The sequence below is a fragment of the Hyalella azteca genome, unplaced genomic scaffold (assembly GCF_000764305.2).
Source record: "Hyalella azteca isolate HAZT.00-mixed unplaced genomic scaffold, Hazt_2.0.2 contig4315, whole genome shotgun sequence".
In the NCBI taxonomy this organism is placed as follows: Eukaryota; Metazoa; Arthropoda; class Malacostraca; order Amphipoda; family Hyalellidae; genus Hyalella; species Hyalella azteca.
Genome location: NW_025934535.1, coordinates 49499 through 71553, shown reverse-complemented (window position 1 = coordinate 71553; position 22055 = coordinate 49499). Strand labels below are relative to the sequence as shown.

The window sequence follows — 22055 nt, the reverse complement described above, 5'->3', positions numbered from 1 at the left end:
GTCACACACGACGCTCACCACAGACAGCTTCATGCCTACCAGTTAACAAGGCTCGGTTCATTTAACCGCCAATTTTGCTCGATAAAAATGTAGCGATAAAAATCACATAGCATTTCACATAGCTTTTTCCAGTTATTACTAAATCGCGTAAAAAATAAGGAAGTTTAACACACGCAAACTCATGTTAAAGCTCGAATTTTATTATGTTGAGTAAAATTCACACAAAAAATACTGAGATTTCACTAACCTTTAAATGGAATGTACGAGAACTTCTATACTGAGCCTCGACTCCTTTGTTGAAGTCAGTGTGGCATTTTACATACAAATGTCGATACTTTTACTGCCGGGACAAGAGATGCATGCTTAATAATAGGAATAAGGGAAGCAAATGCTCTCTGAACTTTAATGTCAAATAATTCTCACGCTTGCGGCCGATTCATTTGAAGCAAAAACTCCTTGAATTTAAACTTCAATCTTATACCTTGGCCACAACAGGAGACTTGCGTGTGGAGCAGGCAGCCACGGTGAGGGCTATGGCCCCCATCAGCAGGATGAGGGCCCCAAGGATGACTGAGAGCCGGAACACTGGTGAGGAACACATCGATGTGTTCTTCACGAGGAACACTCCTTCATCTGATGTGTACTGCGTCAGACAAACCGCCATGTTATCAGCTGAGTAAAATATATTCAAGTTAAGTTAGGGCATTTGGAATTTGTTCGTAAATTTGTTGATTTCATTTCATGAGATTTGCTCATATTTTTAATATATTATTATTATCAATCATTAATATCATATCCAATGAAATGGAACTAGGATTCCATTGAGCCAGAATAATAGGGTCCGATGGACTTATTAATTATTCATTAGGTTTAACCATTTACAAGGCATCATTTTGTTTTTTCTCAGATCAGGTTTATTGATAAACTGATCAATCTACACGAATATTTCTATGACCACACCTTTGGCTGGAAATGTATACTTTTAATTTTTATTGGTTTCATTTTTTAGAAGCTGTTTCTTTCGGCGCTGTCCTTGACATTTTTTAAGAAGTTTATTTCTCAGGGCCCTCGCGGGTCTCAAATTTATGCAAAACATCAAATTCAGATCTGAGATTCGCATCTAATATTTTTATTTAGTGTGATAATGACCAATCATATCTCAAATTCCAAGCAGTGGCATCATCTAGTAAAGCTCAAACACTAGAACACATTTTCAATGAAGATGTGAAATGAAATTTTTTCTCGTCTGAGTGCATAACATTGACAGCATTAAAAATGTTCAGTCGTACCATATATTTTAGAAACATTTTACGGGTAATTAAATTCCGACAACCTTTCACGACGAAGATCAACTGTAAAAAAGTCCCGGTATTTTCTTATTATTTCGCAAATCGCAATTGAGGCGATTCAAGAAAAGGAAAAGAGATCAGGTTGCCCACATTGCCGTAGCCTATTCAAAAGAGGAGTCACGGCATGGCAAAATAAGCTCATGTTTTCGTTTTGATCTCCGCCTGAAAAACAAAGCAAAGATCCATGAAAGCTGAACGCTTGGCCTATGAGCAGCGGCAGCATAAGTTATAAGCACAGCCTACGGCCTCGACATTACGAGGTCGCAGCTCCACTTGACGCCACTTCGCTCATCATTTTTTTGCAAGGTGTTGACATTTTCCATCTTGATATGATAACGTTATTATATTTGATGCTTGTTGACATACCTAAACCTTGATATAAGTTATTATAATATTTTTGCAACGCGTTGCCTAGCGTCCACCTCGGTAAAGTTATTATAATGTTTTTGCAACGCGTTGATATGCTTAAAATTACTAATTGCTGCAGGCGAAGAGGGTGTTGTAACCTTCGTATACATTTTAATTCATGATTGGCTTGAATGAATTTTTTTCCTTAGTTGCCACAATATTTATACGAAGACTGTATGAAATACACCGCTTCGTAAATTTGGGAAATCCACGATTTTCATTGGTATATCGTAGACTTAATTATTTTGGTAAGACAGAGTTCATTGGCTGCGGAGCTATTATATTGAGATTTGGTTGGAGCTTTTTGCGGCCAATACTTGTTCTCCCTGCCCAGTTAGGCTACACCGGCCTACGTTGTAATATTACTATAAAAATTGATAAATAATGAAAGGAATAATAATAATAATATTTAATATAATAATATTTGGTAAATAACAAACGATACTCTAAAATAATAATAATTGGGGCCGTCAGCTATGTTTACTTGTCATCATGAGCTCGCAAACGAAATGTCTTCGTTAACCCTCGAATTTTTTGCAATATTCCTTTTCTTCACAAGTGTTTCTATAACGTGAAAAAAAATCAGAAATCAAAGTAGCAAATAAAAAAATCTCAGATAATAACTCAAACGAACGGCAAAGCAGAAACATTTTCCCTGCAGCTCAATGATGATATTCGAAAATTCAAATTTTCGACTGAAAACAAGAAGTTCAAACAATTTGTTTAGCCTCACCGGTAAAATATCTTCGTAAATACTGGGGTCTTTGACGTTGGGCTTATCATAGAAGTGATGGAGGTAGTTTTTGACTCCGAAAAATGGACAGCCCAGGCTCGAAGGCTCAGCGATAGGAGACGATGGATCTTCCTGGGCTCGGTTGGGTTCTGATGAAGCGTTCTCAGCCTCGTCGTCATTGCCAGCTCCAGAACTGCCCTCAGGCTCCTCGTTTTCTGGGACTTGTTCCAAGTGCGAGACCAAGTCCTGAAGTCTCTTGGAACTGTTCCTGGTGACGACTCCTTTGTCTCCTGAGGACTTGTTAGTATTGCACTTTACGTTAGTGACGGTAGAACTTTCCGACACGACGGTTATTGGTGGCGCAGGGGCTGGATTTTTGCGACTTTTCATCACTGATGGAGCTGAACTTGTGCCGGCTTGAGCGGATTTTCCGCTACTAGATTTCCAAACATCAGGGTCCTTCCTGATGGCCCCTGTCGCGATGGGCTGCTGCACCAGAGGTTCAGACTCACTGGGCTCCGAATCCGAGTCTTCCAACATTTTCTCCCAATGCTTCCTGCAACAAGAAAATTGTTCTATTAGGTTTAGAATTTAAAGAAACATGCTTGAAATGAAGTTTAAATTTGCCCTTCAAACGTCTTGCCTCTTGCTTGCTTGCAAATCAATATATTCAGCTCTATCTTTGTGATCACAAAGCGGATATATTTGCCCACTCTCTTCACTTCCATGGCTGCCATATGTACTTTGAATGCCAATGGTGAACAGTATTTTCCGTGATTGGTTCGCCTGATATTTTCCCTTTTTTAAAATGCAGTGCCCAGTTTCCATAGTATTTTATCCCAAAACATGATGTTTTTATTGTAAGTTTACTTTAATATAATTAGGAACGCGCTGTTAGAGAAATAAACGGGTTATATATTGGCCACGAAGTCGCAATTTTGGCACGTCGAACTAATATACCCTAATCCAGGCTAAACTGGGTCAGGATAACCAACACAAGAGCATCGCTATTTGGACAATGTCCCTCTCACTTATCTGAGTGTGACTTCTTTCCTGATGTGTGAGTGCAACGTTTCTATATCATCAGATCTATCGTCACGAGACTATAGTTTGTTGGCATAAATCGGAATTTGCACAACGGTTAGCAATCTCACTTTAAATTTCACTGCACTGTAATGGACTAATTTGATCACATTCCTCTACTATTTAATTTATTTGCTTTGCATCAAAATATGCATCCCTGCATAATTTATTTACTCCCTGTTAAAAATAGCAAATGGAATAGAATGCCTGTTAATTTTAGATCCATTTTGTTGTTCAATAAGAAGTTATTTTCATTCAATTGCCGCTGATTGATTATATTCTTATTATCAATTAACATTTCTCAGAAACCAAATAACTAGTATTTCAATTTAACAATGATTGCGCTGGCTGAAGTTGATCCAACACCTCCGCGAGCAACGGACATTTCTGTAGGCGTAGGCGTGTCTGCGTTGGGTGCTAACAAAGAGCCATCGACCTGTGCTACCATCCACCCACCCCATCATTAGACTTATAGAATTTCATAGGCTAAAGCTACAACTTTACGATTCACCTGCACACCTCATCGTAAGGCCTAGTACGTCTTTTATAACCTCATGAATTTTCATTATGATAGATTCACTCGCAACAGAGTATGATTTCTAGTCTTTTATTGTCTTAAGGATTCTCATTACGATTGCCCACTCGCCACATTGTAAGACTTCTTGTCTTTCATCTCCGTAAGCTCCCTCATTACGATCCCCCACTCGCCGCTTCGTAAGATGTAGCGAGTAGGTAATCTTCTTCATTACGATCCCTCAACTCGCCACATCGTAAGAATTCTTGTCTTTCATCGCCAAAAGCTTCCTCATTACGATCCCTCCACTCGCCACATCGTAAGACTTCTTGTCTTTCATCGCCGTAAGCTTCCTCATTACGATCCCCCACTCGCCGCTTCGTAAGATGTAGCGAGTAGGCAAGCTTCCTCATCGCTCCTCGTTACAGTGATTGACTCCTTCATGCTACTCGAGGGGATTGGTCGAACGATTCTTCTCGAGTTGATGAGATAAGAGAACAATGTTGTGCAGATCTCGGTGAAGAGAGCACAATGTTCTACTGGTCTCTGGGATGCAGAAACGATGCTTTTCGAATCTCTGTGATAAAGGAGAGATGTTTCAGGTCTCTGTGAGAAGACCTGAAACGCTATTTATCCCAATAACGCTATTGGGATAAATAGCGCTATAGCGCTATTTAAATATAGCGCTATTTCAGCGCTATTAAAATATAGCACTATTTCAGCGCTATATAACATAATAACGAGCATTACATAATAACGAGCATTACATAATAACGAGCATTACATAACTACCGTCAATATTACTTTGGTTTGGACAGCTGTTCAGCCGCTCGACAGTAACATATCAGAAGGCTTGTTGCTGGGCTGCATCAACGGAGAATGTTTATGCTTTGTTTTAGGGCTTTGTTTTAATGCTGAAAAGCTCGGCGCGTGACATCGTCCGCTAGAATAACTCGTGCTCTGCATTAGCCGTCGCGAGCCCAAAACTTTGTTTCCGTCAACGCGGTTAATGCGCTGAGACCGCCGCGTCCTAAATCCTGGTGTAGGATGTGGTCTGTACGGTACCACATCCTACCTGACCTGAGACCTGAGACTTGTGTGGTGTAGGATGTGGTGTGAAATTTGTACCTTAGACTCGTGGTGCGTAGGATGTGGAATGAAACTTGTACCTGAGACTTGTGGGGTGTAGGATGTGGTGTGAAACTTGTACCTGAGACTCGTNGAAAATAAAATGTGATGAAAATATTCGACCATTTAGCCACCCTGCACCCATACCGCATTGCTGAAATTCATTCATTAAAAAACCTGACAGGTGACCAAACCTCCGTCGTGGCATTGAGCAGCCTGAAATTAAAGCCAATATATTTGTCCAATTGGGCGGATGAGATTCAAATGTAAACACAAATCATCCTTACGTAAGATGCGATAGACATAAGTAAGGCGAGACGCTAAAGGGTTAGTTAAATCAGCAATTTTTCAAAAAGATCCATTGAAGTGAAATAATAGACCAAAATTACGCACAGTAAGTAGCTCGCTCCTATGAACTACAAACCAGTAAAACTTGCAAGTCTTTGTCTTCATTATATGCCCGCAGTTATAAACTGAGTCCTTTGACCAAAAATTGCTTAGTCATATGATTGAAATCTACGGTAAATGGTGTTGAAATTTAAATTACTTTGATACAAGTCTACGGTAAATGGTCATGAGATTTTACAAGTTAGAACAGGACTAAATATTGTCAATATTTATGCCTCTAATTTTATTACATTATATAGTAATAATTCTATTTAAATATTTTTTACATATATATTATACATTATATTAATAAATTATATAACATATTATATGTACCATATTAGGTATATATTTTTATACTGTTCCCTTACATAATTTTATTCTTAACAGCCATTTAGAAGCTCAACCGGACCCTTCTTCAATTATAAATTTATTAATGGATAAACTATAAGGCAATAAGTTATAATAAAGGCACTCTTTTCTGGAGCAGTAAAAATGCAAACAATTCGAAAAGTTCATTGAAAATCTCAATTTTTTAATTATCAACTTTTTTCCTATCTAAATTACGATTTAAATATAAACTTATGGCCGCGCAGTCAGAAAAATTAAGAGGTCACATTGTCAAAATTGTGATACACTTTTTGTACGTAGATCTGATGCGCCCTTTGCCTGGACAAACTGGGTCAGCGTGACCCACACAAGAGTGAAAAATGCACTTAGACTAGGGTAAAACTAGGTAAAAAGTGCACTTGGACTAGGGTAAAACTAGGTAAAAAGTGCACTTGGACTAGGGTAAAACTAGGTAAAAAGTGCACTTGGACTAAGGTAAAACTAGGTAAAAAGTGCACTTGGAGTAAGGTAAAACTAGATAAAAAGTGCACTTGGATTAGGGTAAAACTAGGTAAAAAGTGCACTTGGACTAGGGTAAAACTAGATAAAAAGTGCACTTGGACTAGGGTAAAACTAGGTAAAAAGTGCACTTGGACTAGGGTAAAACTAGATAAAAATTGCACTTGGACTAGGGTAAAACTAGGTAAAAAGTGCACTTGGACGCACACATTAGGGTAAAAAATGCGTCCACCCCAGTAAACATGTGAGCCCCACGACACAAAACATACGATAATTGAGTTATAATTATCTTAGAGTATTTTCCAATCATGTATCTTGAAAATTATATTGAAATATATCCTATTACAGAGTCCAACAACTAATACTTCAACGTATCCTATTAGAGTATCCGAAAAATTATCGTATTCATCGTATATAAACGTATCGACTNTATTAGAGTATCCGAAAAATTATCGTATTCATCGTATATAAACGTATCGACTTTATCTTTTAAAATTACTACTTTCATTTTCAACCTTAGTAATAATAATTTAAGTAATAATGATGACTAATGTAGTTATGATAAAAGTGATTTCACTGAGAATGATAGAAAATCTCACGAACAAAGCTTTCCAGACCGTGATGGCTGGAGACTCTCCTGCCCCTAGCAGAACTGGTCCTATGATTGGTTGATAAGAGATAACTATACTGGTAAACTATAATGTAACTGATAACTGACAACTATACTGATGAAGTATACTATAACTGATAACTGACAAGTATAATGATAAAGGACACTATAATTGATAAAGTATAATATAACTGATGACTGATAACTATACTGATAAAGTATACTATAACTGATAACTGACAACTATACTGATAAAGTATAATATAGCTGATAACTGACAACTATACTGATAAAGTATAATATAGCTGATAACTGACAACTATACTGATATAGTATAATATAGCTGATAACTGACCACTATGCTGATTAAAGTCCTGGCATGTGCCTGCTCTCTCCAGCACTTGAAAGTTGATGAGTTCCATCGGTTAAGTTTTTATTCAAGTTCAGAATTTGAAAGCAAAGAAGACACTACGTAAGTGCACCGCACTTTCCTCAAAGCGTTTCGGAGACCAGCTTCATTATAAGTTCAAAAAATTTTAGTGAATACAAGTACAACCAGCAGTGAAAAAAACATGGCTTTAATTTTTTTACATTCATGGTGAAATTGTGATTTAACTCGACTAATGATATAAACATTTAGGATTCGGTCATGTCTGAATGATGAAACTGGTGCTTAACTCTATAGTTATCAAGTGCAGCGTTCTAAGGGGCGCAATATTTACTCTGGCTTCTCTGTGGCTTCCAGACAGTTTAATCATTAAAATTATTGATTATAATCTTCAAATATCACGTTCGCAAGTCAGACATCTTTCGAGGCACGACTTTACGCTAGATAGGATTATGTTTGAGGGGAGTCATAAAGGATGCACTCTTAATTTAATGGAGGCGAGGCNTTAACAATGCTCACACACAGTTAACAATATGCGTTAACAATGCTCACACACAGTTAACAATATGCGTTAACAATGCTCACACACAGTTAACAATATGTGTTAACAATGCTCACACACAGTTAACAATATGTGTTAACAATGCTCACACACAGTTAACAATATGCGTTAACAATGCTCACACACAGTTAACAATATGCGTTAACAATGCTCACACACAGTTAACAATATGTGTTAACAATGCTCACACACAGTTAACAATATGTGTTAACAATGCTCACACACAGTTAACAATACGCGTTAACAATGCTCACACACAGTTAACAATATGCGTTAACAATGCTCACACACAGTTAACAATACGCGTTAACAATGCTCACACACATGTTAACAACTCCGTAGTCTAAACTGAAGCGTGTTTTGATAGAAGCAATTTCTTATCTGCATGCCACGCGAAGTTCGTCGTTATCAGCCCTTCGCTTTGTTGTCGTCTAATTATCTTTGCCGAATTCATGATCCACTTAATGTAACTTCTAACGAGGCTCGTGTCATGCACTGTATGCTTATCATAATGAAATGCAACACAAGGACCGGTAACTGCCTTGGGTTGCACGGAAGCTCCATAAATATATCATGCATTAGTTAGCAGCTGCTATCGTTGATGCCCAAACAACACGGAAGCTAGTGTCGTTGATGCCCAAACAACACTGAAGATAGTGTTGTTGATGCCCAAACAACACTGAAGATAGTGTTGTTGATTGCCAAACAACACTGAAGATAGTGTTGTTGATGCCCAAACAACACTGAAGCTAGTGTCGTTGATGCCCCAACAACACGGAAGCTACTGTCGTTAACCACTGATACTAATTCTGCCAGTAGCATAAGCTCTTATGTTACACATTAAGCTTATACTTATTTCCGGCCTCAAAATTAAACCTGCTTTTAATCGTCATATTGTTCATAGAATTTATTTCGCTCAGTACGAAGTGTGGACCGCTGATTAAATACCGTAGCGCACAACACGCACGCTTGTCAGTCATGGAATATAGTTTGGCCAGGCAAAGCAGCACAAAAGGGAACACGTTAGATGTAAAATCTTAGCTTCATCACTTAATCTAATGCAAATTTAGTGAAGCGAGCTTACCACGAGCGTGTGTTCATATATTTAATATAATTCAAAGTACGGTTCACCTTCAGAACTCTAATATAATGTATAATGATCATGTATAATGATCATGTATGAAGGTACTATTGTAATCCAATCTGTAATTTGTTAGTTATGTATCTATTGTAAACAATTAGCCTTTGAGAAAAAATGCATTTCATTATCATTATATAAGACAGAATATTATAAGCGTATAGAAGATGGTAGAAGGAAGCAATAGGTGTTTAACTTAGGCATTCAAATTTCCCACAGTAGATATTGTTCACTGGGAACAGACAGTTTAATATAATAAATATAATATCAATTTTTAAATAATCTTCGTGGATAAAGAATTCATATAGATATTGTGTATTATTTTATCAATTTTGCGCAATTTTATCGTGTTTGACGGCTCCTAAAATTTTGCAACAGTTTCAATCAACTCTGCTCAAATTTTCGCGACCTTTCCGCGATATTTTTTTACAGGATTTCTTAATTAAATCCATACGCTCTGCGCAGGCACTAGAAAAACTCCAGAATTTTCGGTGCGATGCCCTAAAATATTCACTGATATTTAATATATTCTACCTTATTGAAAATTAAGGCTGCACAAGCGTATTATAAAAGCCGGCCATTCTTCACTCGTCCCTGAACTAGGCTGTACTTTCAAAAAGATCGGACGGTGCTAATAACGTATTGATCAGTCGCCTGGAACGTTAAAAGAAAACACAAACTTTCCGGTTCAGCTAATCCTAGTTTTATTATCGTTCCGCATTATTCGCTAGCTGTCTTAGGCGGATCTTAACACAAAACCTGGTTTAATAGTTTGTTTGTGCGTAAATCTAATGCTACTCGAATAAGTCGAAATTAAGGCGAGCTGGCGGAAACGCTAACTCGATAAAACAGAGAAAAATACCGGCCCTCCTGCCTGTGAGAAGGATGACTTCATCTTTCACTGTGAGAAATATGACTTAATTCATCCTTCCCAGTAAAAATATGACTTAATTAATCCTTCCCAGTGAGCAGGATGACTTCATCTTTCCCAATGAAAAATATGACTTAATTCATCTTTTCCAGTGAGAAGGATGACTTCATCCATTCCACTGAGCAGGATAACTTTATCCTATCTCCAACAGACCATTATGCGTTTTTCATCTTTCGCAAATGATTTTAAGTTTTAACATATATGTTTATTTCTTAATATAATGTTTCAGAGCATTAACTACCTTGCTGATATTAGTTGGGTACAGAAATACATGGCATATTTTAGATAATTATCAATGCACGCATAGGCCAAATGTTCCATATAATTCATTTCACCTAATCATCAAAGGGTAATTAGGTCAGCTTTACAATACACTTGCCTGCACAAAGTTAAGAAGTAAACTCATCACATTATTCACTAAAGATTCATCACGTCATCGCAACACCATCATCAGAACTTAACATGAAAAAACGCTTTCGTTTCGTGATTTCCAGTACAGTGAACTGCCTTGACACGAGGATTATTTAGCAACTGGTAAAATTTCTCTTGTTAATTAATAAGAACAATTTGAAATGCCCGCACGACACAGTCCCATTANAACAATTTCAAATGCCCGCATGACACAGTCCCATTAACGCGGCACAGTCCCATCAACACGGAACAGTCCTATCAACACGGTACAGTCCCATCAACACGGTCCAGTCCCACTTACAAGGCACAGTCCCATCAACATGGCACAGTCCCATTAACACGGCACAGTCACATGCACACGGCACAGTCCCATCAACACGGCACAGTCCCATACACACGGCACAGCCCCATGCACACGGCACAGTCCCATTAACACGGCACAGTCCCATGCACACGGCACAGTCCCATGCACAAGGCACAGTCCCATTAACACGGCACAGTCCCCTGCACACGGCACAGTCCCATGCACACGGCACAGTCCCATTAACACGCCACAGTGCCATGCACACGACACAGTCCCCTGCACACGGTCACGGCACAGTCCCATGCACACGGCACAGTCCCATTAACACGGCACAGTCCATTAGCACGGCACAGTCCCATGCACACGGCACAGTCACATCAACACGGCACAGTCACATCAACACCGCACAGTCACATCAACACGGCACAGTCACATCAACACCGCACAGTCACATCAACACGGCACAGTCCACTTACAAGGCACAGTCCCATGCACACGGCACAGTCCCATTAACACGGTTGCATGCCACGCATGGCTGCCACCCTTGCGGCCAAGAATCTGCCGCCATGAAATGAACTCCTGGCGAATTTCATCTCACGGCCACATTCTTGCACGGCCTTGAGGCGACCGTGAGGCTCAAGATGAGCGTAACATTGATGGTAAATTCCATCTTCAACTTTGCGATAGCGCGGATTTTTTTCCGTGAAAATTCAGGGGAATAATCTATTATTGATCGCTTGTTTCAAAAGCAATAGAATCACGTTAACTCCCAGTGACAGTGACGAGGAATTTATGTTTAATAGCGTGTCCCAGTTTTCATTAACACAGCGTTTGTTTAACAGCGTTCTGAAGTAATGTACCTATATATAATATAGATGAGAAAACTTATGGCTGATGCTCATACTCTCAAATGTATTAAAAAGGTACTTTTAACGTCAAGTCAGCAGCGTCGTTTTTTCTTTTTTTTCTCATGATACTGATTCCTCAATTACCGAACCAAGTTTATTCCTTAACTAGATTGCTATAACGTCGATTCCTCGTTTTCGTTGAGCATTATTATTTTTCGCTTAAAATAGTTTCATAGCTAGAGTGTGATAACAAAGTGTGATAAATCCTCAACAACGCGGTCTACAGTACATTCTATGTCACATATTCTCTAGGCATAAAAATCTATGGCCGACCCCATATTCTCCTGCAAAATTGGTTCGCTAATAATAAGTTAGGGCGTCGCGCGTGTCCGCGCACGCCGGGAAAAAAACTGCCTTGTTTGGTCAAGTCGGCCTCTAATTTTACGAGGACGTCGGGCGCCGACACTGAAATTACGGACGGAACCTCTTGCCAAACACTCGTTTTTTACCCTAGCAACGATTTTATTCCCTGACACGAAGTTGTTACCCTCACAACGAATTTTTACCCTAATTCCAGATTTTTCCCCTTCTCGGTTTTCCTCTCGAAATTAAATTTTCCCCTGGCGCAGAATTTACACAAAGACACGAAATTTCCGACCGGCAACAAAATTTTCACAAAGATCCAAAGTTTCTATCAACAATTCAGCATTAATTTTTTAAGAAAGTATCATTATCACTAATTCATCATTAGTAGCAGCAAACTTACGATAAGATAGATAGATGTATACACGTCAACAATATGCACTCCCCTGCTGCAAAAATAAATCTAAAAGCGCACAAAGTTATTTAAGACCCTGTGAAATTTTCGTGTAACTTTAAATGGAAGAGGTTGGTTCCTGGAACGATCTTGTACTCCGTTGTGCTAAAAAAGCACACGTAATTGGCCATCCGATAGCTAAATACAACAGTTAGCGCAATTGCTCCCGTGAACATCAGAACCACACCAAAAAAGTCTGTATATACTCATATCTCAAGCCCGACCAGTTTTGTTTATTAAATACGAAATGACAATCACAGTTGAATTAATTCCTAATTTATGCACAATTATAATAATCAATCATTCAATTCATTTTTATGTTTAAATCAACAAAAGTAAAAGCAGATTCAAATTAATTGAATCTGCAAATATAATTCATGTGACAATTTTCTGAACCGATGCACATGCAAATAACCAACAAGACAATCCGAACGTCTAAAGCCGGACACAGGACATGTAAGGGAGACTGGCATAAATTATTCCTCTTACTGCCACAGATACCTCAACACAGGTATGATTTGTAGGTGACAGTGAATTGAGTTTGAATAATAACTACAACGTGTTTGTTTGACCAGTCATATTAATTGGACTCTGAGTCAACACTCTTAATCGCTGAAAGTTATGTACATGCTGAGATTCATGCTAAGTGCCTCAATGCGTAACAATGCGTTTTTTGTTCATTTCCACTCACTTTTCGAATATTTCATTGGTTATTCCAAGACCGTTGACAAACATTTAAGTTTTCCTCATTTTAGCGCATTTTCTCATTTATGGAAAAAATGCACTATTGTGCTCACCATGTCCGTCCGTCCGTCCGTCTGTCTGTCTGTCCGTCCGTCTGTCCGTGACCTCAAGTTTTCGTCGACTAGAAAATGCGCTCTCTGTCACTCACTGCGGTGAGCACTGAGTTATATTTTTTCACTTCTGTCACGTTGCAGGTCCTCCCCAGCAACGTGATGACGACGGCCAAGTTTACGCGCTTCCAATTAACAAGAGAAAGCGGCATGCAAACTATTAATGTTTATGTTAATTACCAGGATATAGCGTGCGTCATTGAGAACTTGTTTTCCTCCTAAACTAATTACGATTAATGAGAGTGTGGCTGGTGAGGGACCTGTTGTGGTACTCAGGATGTAGCTAGAATTGTTAGCTGTACTCGTTATCGGACGAGCAATTCTCCATTAGAACGAATGTAATGAAAGGCAAGCATGAAAAAACAACTTGTTTTTCTTTGAGTCAGTATTTGAACCATAGGACAATATGACTAATTCATTTTAATGAGTTATCTGCAGCGTTGCGCGACAGTGATGTCAGTGAGACGCTCATACATAACGCTGTATAATATATTATATTTGTATTTTACATTCATTATTATAACAACGCTCAAAATTGACGGTTTTAACCCATTGACTCTCATTACAACGCATAACCGTGCAGATTTTTAACACATCAGTTCAAGTTCAACTTTACTAACAACTTAGCGAGCTCGTTAACCTATCTAAATGTAGCTGTTATCCCATGCCCAGAAGTTGAATAAAAATTTATGTCACATCGTCGTGTCTTTGCCGGGAATTTCAATCTGACGAGACATAAATGGAACACGCATGTCGAAAAAGGGGCGATGAAGTTGGTTTATATCTTCGTCTTGAACAAACTTCACATAAATGATAGAAATTATTGATACAAATATTGCAAAGCAGTGAATTGATTAACTAAATTTAAAAATTTTTAAGCTTAAGGAGTTAAATTTAGTGGTCAATTCATATGTATTGATACATAACTCAATTAAAATTCTTTTTGTAATAATTGTAAACAATATAAGTTATGACTAATTAAACATGATATTCTTGTTTATATATAATGCCAACATAATATGTTTTATCTTCAAATTCATATCATCCCTACTCCATATTTATTATCAAGCTTTAAAAAAACTAAATTGTTCTGTTATGACGAGCCACGGCAGCGACAAGTCAATGCAGTCACCATCATTAGCTGATTTGTACCAAGTTATCTATAAGTTCTATCTCAGCAAGTCTCTCCAAGATCTTACTTTTAAATTCATTACTACTCAACAAGTTCTATCTCAGCAAGTCTCTTCGAGATCTTACTTTTAACACATTACTACTCCACAAGTTCTATCTCAGCCAGTCTCTTCAAGACTTTGTTTTTAATACAATTACTACTCTATAAGTTCTATCTCAGCAAGTCTCTTCAAGATCTTATTTTTAATACATTACGAACCTATAAGTTCTATCTCAGCCAGTCTCATCAAGATCTTATTACCACGTTTTTTTTAAATACAATTACTACTCTATAAGTTCTATCTCAGCAAGTCTCTTCAAGATCTTATCTGTAATACATTACTATTAACTTGCATATGTACATGCAAGTGAATACATGATTTATTTATGGGTTCCGACTTCCGACGCAACGAATGCTACTGTTTCGCCCGAAGACATCGATGACAGTCCAGCAGAGATCCTTCTGAGATAACAATGCCTATTTCTTCCCGGAGGAAAACCGAGTGGACTTCTGCGCGCACTCAAACAAATGACTGAGACTTGGTCCAAATATCTGTGCACTTTTTACCCTGTGTGGGTCATCCTGACCCGGTTTGGCGCGGCAAAAGGTCGTATCAGGGCTACGTCCGTTCTCTGGTCATGTTGTAGGCAAGAGTCTGTCACAATTTGGGTAATATAACCCATTGATTTCTCTGCGTGCTGCTAAGAAAACAAGGGAAGATATTCGGGACCTCAGATGACGGCGTCCAATTCCTGGCCGCTGATGGACGATGGACAGAGGGGGAGGGGTGGGACCGGAGGAGGGGTAGGAGGGAGTAATAGTGGACGTCCTTTGTGGCATTACGGAGGATTGGTGCTACGACGTGAAGATATGATATAGATAACAGTTCTGCGATAACAGTTATACGATAACAGTTATATAATAACAATAATACTGTAATAGTTATACTATAGCAGTTATAAGATAGCAGTTGTACGATAACAGTTATGCGATAGCAGTTATTTACTAACAGGCTTGTGATATCCTCCACGTATTTGGTAATCACCTCCACATCTCTGGTAATCACTTCTACGTATCTGGTAATCATCGCATCTCTGGTAATCACTTTTACATCTCTGGTAATCACCTTTACGTTTCTGGTAATCACCTCTCCTGGCCGCTGATGGACGATGGACAGAGGGGGAGGGGTGGGACCGGAGGAGGGGTAGGAGGGAGTAATAGTGGACGTCCTTTGTGGCATTACGGAAGATTGGTGCCACGACGCGAAGATAAGATAGATATAACGGATAAGATAACAGTTCTGCGATAGCAGTTCTGCGATAACAGTTATACGATAACAGTTATATAATAACAATAATACTGTAATAGTTATACTATAGCAGTTATAAGATAGCAGTTGAACGATAACCGTTACATAATAACAGCTATACGATAACAGTTATGCGATAGCAGTTATTTACTAACAGGCTTGTGATATCCTCCACGTATTTGGTAATCACCTCCACATCTCTGGTAATCATCACCTTTACGTTTCTGGCAATCACCTTTACTTCTCTGGTAATCACCTACATATCTCCAGTCATCACCTCCTGCCAAGCAATTTAGTTTTTAAACAGAAATTTACATAATGCTTCCTGGCGTCGTTGAAACTAAACCACCCATGGGCTGCACGATTAATGCATGCCAATTATGCATCATCAATATATTCTACGGTAAGTTTAACAACTCTCACCTCACCCTGTTTCAACGAGCCCATCGTAATCACAATTCAACAGTCACCACCTCGCCCCAATTCAACAAGCCTCGCCTCACCCCAATTCAACAACCCTCACATAACCCCAACTCAACAACCCTCACATCGCCCCAATTCAACAACCGTCACATCATCCCAATTCAACAACCCTCAACTCACCCCAATTCAACGAAGCTCACTTCACCCCAATTCAACAACCCTCATGGAACCGTGTCCGCTTACACAATAATTAATGAGATGTTCCTCGTTATGGCGAGCTCGTAATTGGCTACCTCTAAAGCGACTGTAATTTTAATTGGACAAAAGCGTCGATTAATATTAATATATTTCGTTATTAATGAGTCAGACATTGTTAATATTCACCGTTTGAAACGACACTTCAGGAATTGGGTCCTCAACTCTCGGACCATCAGAATACGAAACTTAATTGAGTTCAAATGAAATTAACATGGATTTGAAAAATACATATTTTATTCGTAGCGAGAAGGTCTTGGTAACCCCCAGTTACTGTAATGTTATCTATTGGCAATATAACTGTGGCATCGGGAAAAACCTGTTCATTAGGACGAGGGTATGTATTCGTAGCCTGCCCTTAATACGAGTACCAGGAAAACGCGTACCAAGAACTCCGTCTAATGCGATTTCCTCGCCTCTCGTTAAGCTCATAAATAGCAATCTGGCAATCGCTAAGCAGGCGTCTGCTAATGAGATTAGCGCGGCTTAGCAAACCATAGCCAGCTTAGCGTCGCTTCTGCAATGAGGTTTGAGACATGCGGTTTGACTTAATTGTAGGAGTACATTGCACGCTGTCAAATTTACTACTTCATGAGCCTTTAGTAACACATTCACCTTTAGTGGACAAAGGTTTAATCCATTTTCTACGGATACATATAGCGTCGTCCATTTTATTTTTTCGTAAGCCCATGTTAACTACAGTCTCCTTCGGTAGACTAAGAGTTAACCTTTTTGCAGGCGGTTTAACCATCCATATTACAACGCTCGGTAACGACCGTCCGTAGACAAAAGGGAGTCTGTTCGTGCTGGTCAAGTTAAAGGACCCCACAAAACCCTACGGGACCCCATGTTACCCCACAGGACCTCACACGACCCCTCTGGACTACACTGAAACCCACTGGACCCAACAAGACCCCACATGGACCCCACAGGACCACACAGGACCCTACAGTACCCCACAGGGCCCAACAGGACCCTACTGGACCCCACAGGACCCCATGGGACCCTACAGTAGCCCACAGCACCCTAGAGGACCACACTGGACGCCAAAGGGCCCCACAGCAGCCATAGTATAAAATGGGGAATAAAGTCTCGGGTTTATGAAACGGAGAGAAAGATGGTTTTGAAAGTGATGTACTGATAATAGAGAGAGTGACCAGACATTCGAGACATTCAAAAGGATTACTTTATTATAAAAGAGAAATTTCAGCTTTTCTCGTGAATTAACATGCATAAATGTTTGAACTTAGATTCGATCAAAGCACTGAATAATTGATTTATGTTAGATATAATAAATTTAGAATTGCATTCAAAATTTTAAAATGCTGGCGCGCTCATGATATTGTATTCTAGGTTATATCCCTTGACGGATATCATAAAACACGTTTATATTAAATTATCACGAGGCATCTGGCGTGCAAATTTAGAAATATTCCTTCAGGGACCTGCAGAGAAACGAAATTGAAGGATCTAGACGCGGAGTTACATCGAGTCAAGGTCCTCCAGCAACACCGGAGGGTAGATTATCAAATTGCTTGTCGTAGCGAGTACGAAGTCCAGAAACTGCCGGTGTACCGAGATGTCGTCTTAAGGTGCACTCAGAGAAATAGATGGGTCAAGCTGTTGCAATAATAACACACATCCTTACTCACGAAGGTACAGTTCATATAAAAACACAGAGTTTTCACACATATATATATTTCAAGAACGGATCTGTACAAGGCGTTGTGTTCCAGCCTGTCTCTAAAACATGATTAATAAATAAATGACGATGGCAAAACCTAAAGTGCGGAAGGCTCTATATCAAAATGGAAAGATTGTAACTATAAAAATTATAATTACTGACTAATTAAATTGATGTTATTCCCTTACAACGTAGCAGTGATACTACCTTTTACCGTGACAAAATGGGTCAAAATGACTCACGCGATGCCAGGACGCTAAAAGGCCAAGTCAGGCCGCCATAAGTCCCTAAGAAATATTCAAACACTCCACCTGAGGCAATTTAACCCATTTATATGAATTTCTAGCCTACAGGCACCCAAAACGAAGCACGTTTCTAACTAAAGACTCGGATTGGTGAACGAAAATTATTTTTGTTTTTTAACTCTGCGACCTGACAAAAAGTTTAGAGGCTGTCGACACATGGCTAGAGTTACCCTAAACTCTCTCAAACTTGTATTAGAGTTACGCTAAACTCTCTAAACTTGTAGGTAAAAACTAATGTTTTTGAGATTTTAAAATTGAGAATAACAGATCATAGCCTTTTTGGGGGCTGGCTCGAAAGTTATGGCCGCGTTATCGGCGTGCAGCCGCCGATACTCCTGGCAAGAACTTTGAGAATAGACCAGCAAAATATCAATAATTCAGATATCAATCTTTCAAAATATCAATAATCGAAATAGACCAGTAAAATATCAATCTTTCGCCCTGTAACTGATTAATTCTAAAGAATGAAATGCCGGCAAACTTTTCAACACTGTGGGTTACTACGCCGGTTTTCCAAAACTTCAGAGATCTTTTAATGACAGAAGTTTGGATAGATGAATTGCGAACGTGATAGCTGAGATATTTAGAGTTACTAACCCTTGCATTCAGACAGTAACCTGCTGGTGCATTCAGACAGTAACCTGCTGGTGCATTCAGACAGTAACCTGCTGGTGCATTCAGACAGTAACCAGCTGGTGCATTCAGACAGTAACCTGCTGGTGCATTCAGACAGTAACCTGCTGGTACAGTAACCTGCTATGACATTCAGACAGTAACCTGCTGGTACAGTAACCTGCTATGGCATTCAGACAGTAACCTGCTGGTGCATTCACAGTGTAAGTGCACGCCCGCGCTGTTGCTCCGACAGCTGCGACAGGGCGCAATATCTCTCGTGAAGCTGCCATCTTATCGACACACATGGTCGGCATATCGACGGCCATTTAATGACCGACCAAATGCAGTCGAAGACCTTGCCTTAACTTTCAATTATGGTTGATGTCAATAAACCAATAGATCAGTGAGACCATCGGCCAAAAAGATCAGTGAGATCAGCGAGATCAGTAAAATCAGTGGAACCAGCGACCAATAACTTTAATGGGATCAGAGAGATCAGTAAAATCAGCGAGCCAAGCGAACAATAACATCTGTGAGATCATTGAGATCAGTTGGATCAAAAGAATCAGCATGATAAATAAGCTTCGTTTGATCAGTTATAATTATAATATGATATATAACATAACTACAATAATTTATTGTGCTCTGTAAGACCCACATACGATTATCTATTGATCAACGCATTATTTAGACGGCGACAACGCGTCTAATCGTCGAAAAATCAAATGTACTATACATTATTTTGTCAACTACTTTTCTTAAATAGCCTAATATACTGATAATCGTTTGTAAAATACAATAACTAAAATAAAATAAACTGAGGACAAGGCTGCGTGATGAAACCTAGCATAGGTTGAATTTGCAATAACAAAAGAATCAACATCGAACAACACTATATGCGAATCGAAATTCAGGGCAAAAACAACCTACGTTCAAATAAATAATATATAAACACGTGCTTTGAAGCCATAAACTCTAGGAGATTAAGTTAATTAATTTAGAGTTCAATTTAATGGACTCGTGATTATTTGGCAATTGCAATAGCTGCTTTCTTCGTGGCAGCGAGCGTTATGGTGCATTGTACAGTCAACTGTACACTGTAGTGTTTACTGTTAACTGTACACTGTAGTGTTTACTGTTAACTGTACACTGTAGTGTTTACTGTTAACTGTACTGTTTACTGTTAACTGTACACTGTAGTGTTTACTGTTAACTGTACACTGTAGTGTTTACTGTTAACTGTACACTGTAGTGTTTACTGTTAACTGTACTGTTTACTGTTAACTGTACACTGTAGTGTTTACTGTTAACTGTACACTGTACTGTTTACTGTTAACTGTACACTGTACTGTTTACTGTTACCTGTACACTGTACTGTTTACTGTTAACTGTACACTGTACTGTTTACTGTTAACTGTACACTGTACTGTTTTGTTTACTGTACACTGTACTGTTTATTGTTCACTGTACACTGTACTGTTTACTGTTAACTGTACACTGTACTGTTTACTGTTAACTGTGCACTGCACTGTGTACTGTTAACTGTACATTGTAATGTTTACTGTTAACTGTGCACTTTCCTGTTTACTGTTAACAGTACACTGTACTGTTTACTGTTAACTGTAGTGTAACTGTAGAAGACAGTTACTGTAGCTTTCTTTTACTGTAGACTCTTAACTGTACGACCAACATCACTCATGACTGACGAACAGTTCCTACGAACATCACTCATGACTGACGAACAGTTCCTACGAACATCATTCATGGCTAATGAAAAGTTCCTACGAACATCGCACATGCTAACGAACAGTTCCTATGAACATCACTCATGCTATCGAACAGTTCCTATGAACATCACACATGACTGACAAACCAAAAGATTTTACCATATAGAATTATTGGCTATTAAACTGCGTCAACCGATTTTAAAATTCTGAAGCAGCTCCCAGTTGTATTAGAGATATTCAGTTTGGAAGATAATTCTGATGAAATAAGTTTTCATTTCTGATAAAAATTAACACTTACCGAAAAATAAATCGCACATCCATTAGTTAAATCCTGCTATAATTATAGTTTGAAGGTCTCGTGACATCACCGTTATATAAAATATTAGTTCAAGGTAATTTCCAGGTACTAGTATGCATCTATTAGGTAGAATATATTTTGCCCTGTATATATATATATATATATATATATACTGGTCCCTATATATATTTCCAGTGTCGGGGCTCAATTAACTTACAAACACGAAAACTTTGCCGTGTGTATAATAGATAAAAGTTGAAAAAATTATATCGTATAATATGCGTGACTTACTGTCAGTAATCAGAGTCCAGGCTGCAGTGGGCGGCGAACATGAAACGATGCACCAATAAAAATATACTTAAATTTGAAAAAAAATTATAACCTGCAAGTTTTTTACTTCTCCTCAATAGCGGGAACTCTCTAATAGGGTTTATTTTAAATGCGAATAGTTGACAGTTCAAAATCTAAACTATTTCGGGGACAGTTAAACTCATGTAGCATAGTCCGTAGACTTTGTAATTTCAGTTGCAGGGTTCTTATAGCCTTGTCAACATTTTTGCAGTATACATGAAAATTATTAATCACATATAATATAATAAGGGTATAGGTTAGATAAGAATACTGTATTTAGAGTTCGAAGGGATTGATCCTTATAGTATCTATAGCTTCTAAGTGGTAGCCTGTATCCTTTTACTTGGCGTCAGTCAGGATTACAAGTCCCTAGTGAGTGGTCAGGGCAAGAGCGCGACGCAACATTCATCACGCTAGTCAAAGACACACTGAAGGATTCTCTCGAAACACACAAAGTTTGAGAATAATACTTCTCTCTTTTCAAACACTAGTTGAATTGCCCGACACTTCTTTTTTCATTACGTAAGTTTTATAGATGAGCTAAAAGGTTGTATTTTTCTCCATGAACATGAACGGCAAAATATATGTTTATGAATATAATAC

General features: G+C 38.6%; 1 protein-coding gene across 1 annotated transcript; it reads right to left on the bottom strand.

Moving 5' to 3' along the window:
* Positions 1 to 475: 475 nt before the first annotated feature.
* LOC108678092 lies at positions 476 to 21856 on the bottom strand. Its single transcript, XM_018166436.2, has 3 exons — positions 21393 to 21856; positions 2491 to 3046; positions 476 to 643 (listed from the first exon to the last, which is right to left on the bottom strand). The coding sequence occupies exons 2-3, from the start codon at positions 3028 to 3030 to the stop codon at positions 476 to 478; spliced, it is 708 nt and encodes a 235-aa protein (XP_018021925.1). The 5' UTR covers positions 3031 to 3046; positions 21393 to 21856.
* Positions 21857 to 22055: the final 199 nt, after the last annotated feature.

What these genes read in the sequence shown, in the direction of transcription:
- LOC108678092 (XM_018166436.2), bottom strand. Translation starts at nt 3,030, where the DNA reads ATGTTGGAAGACTCGGATTCGGAGCCCAGTGAGTCTGAACCTCTGGTG. An exon ending in TTTACGAAGATATTTTACCG is followed by an intron (nt 644 to 2,490) that starts GTGAGGCTAAAC and finishes TGTCTGACGCAG; the next exon opens with TACACATCAGATGAAGGAGT.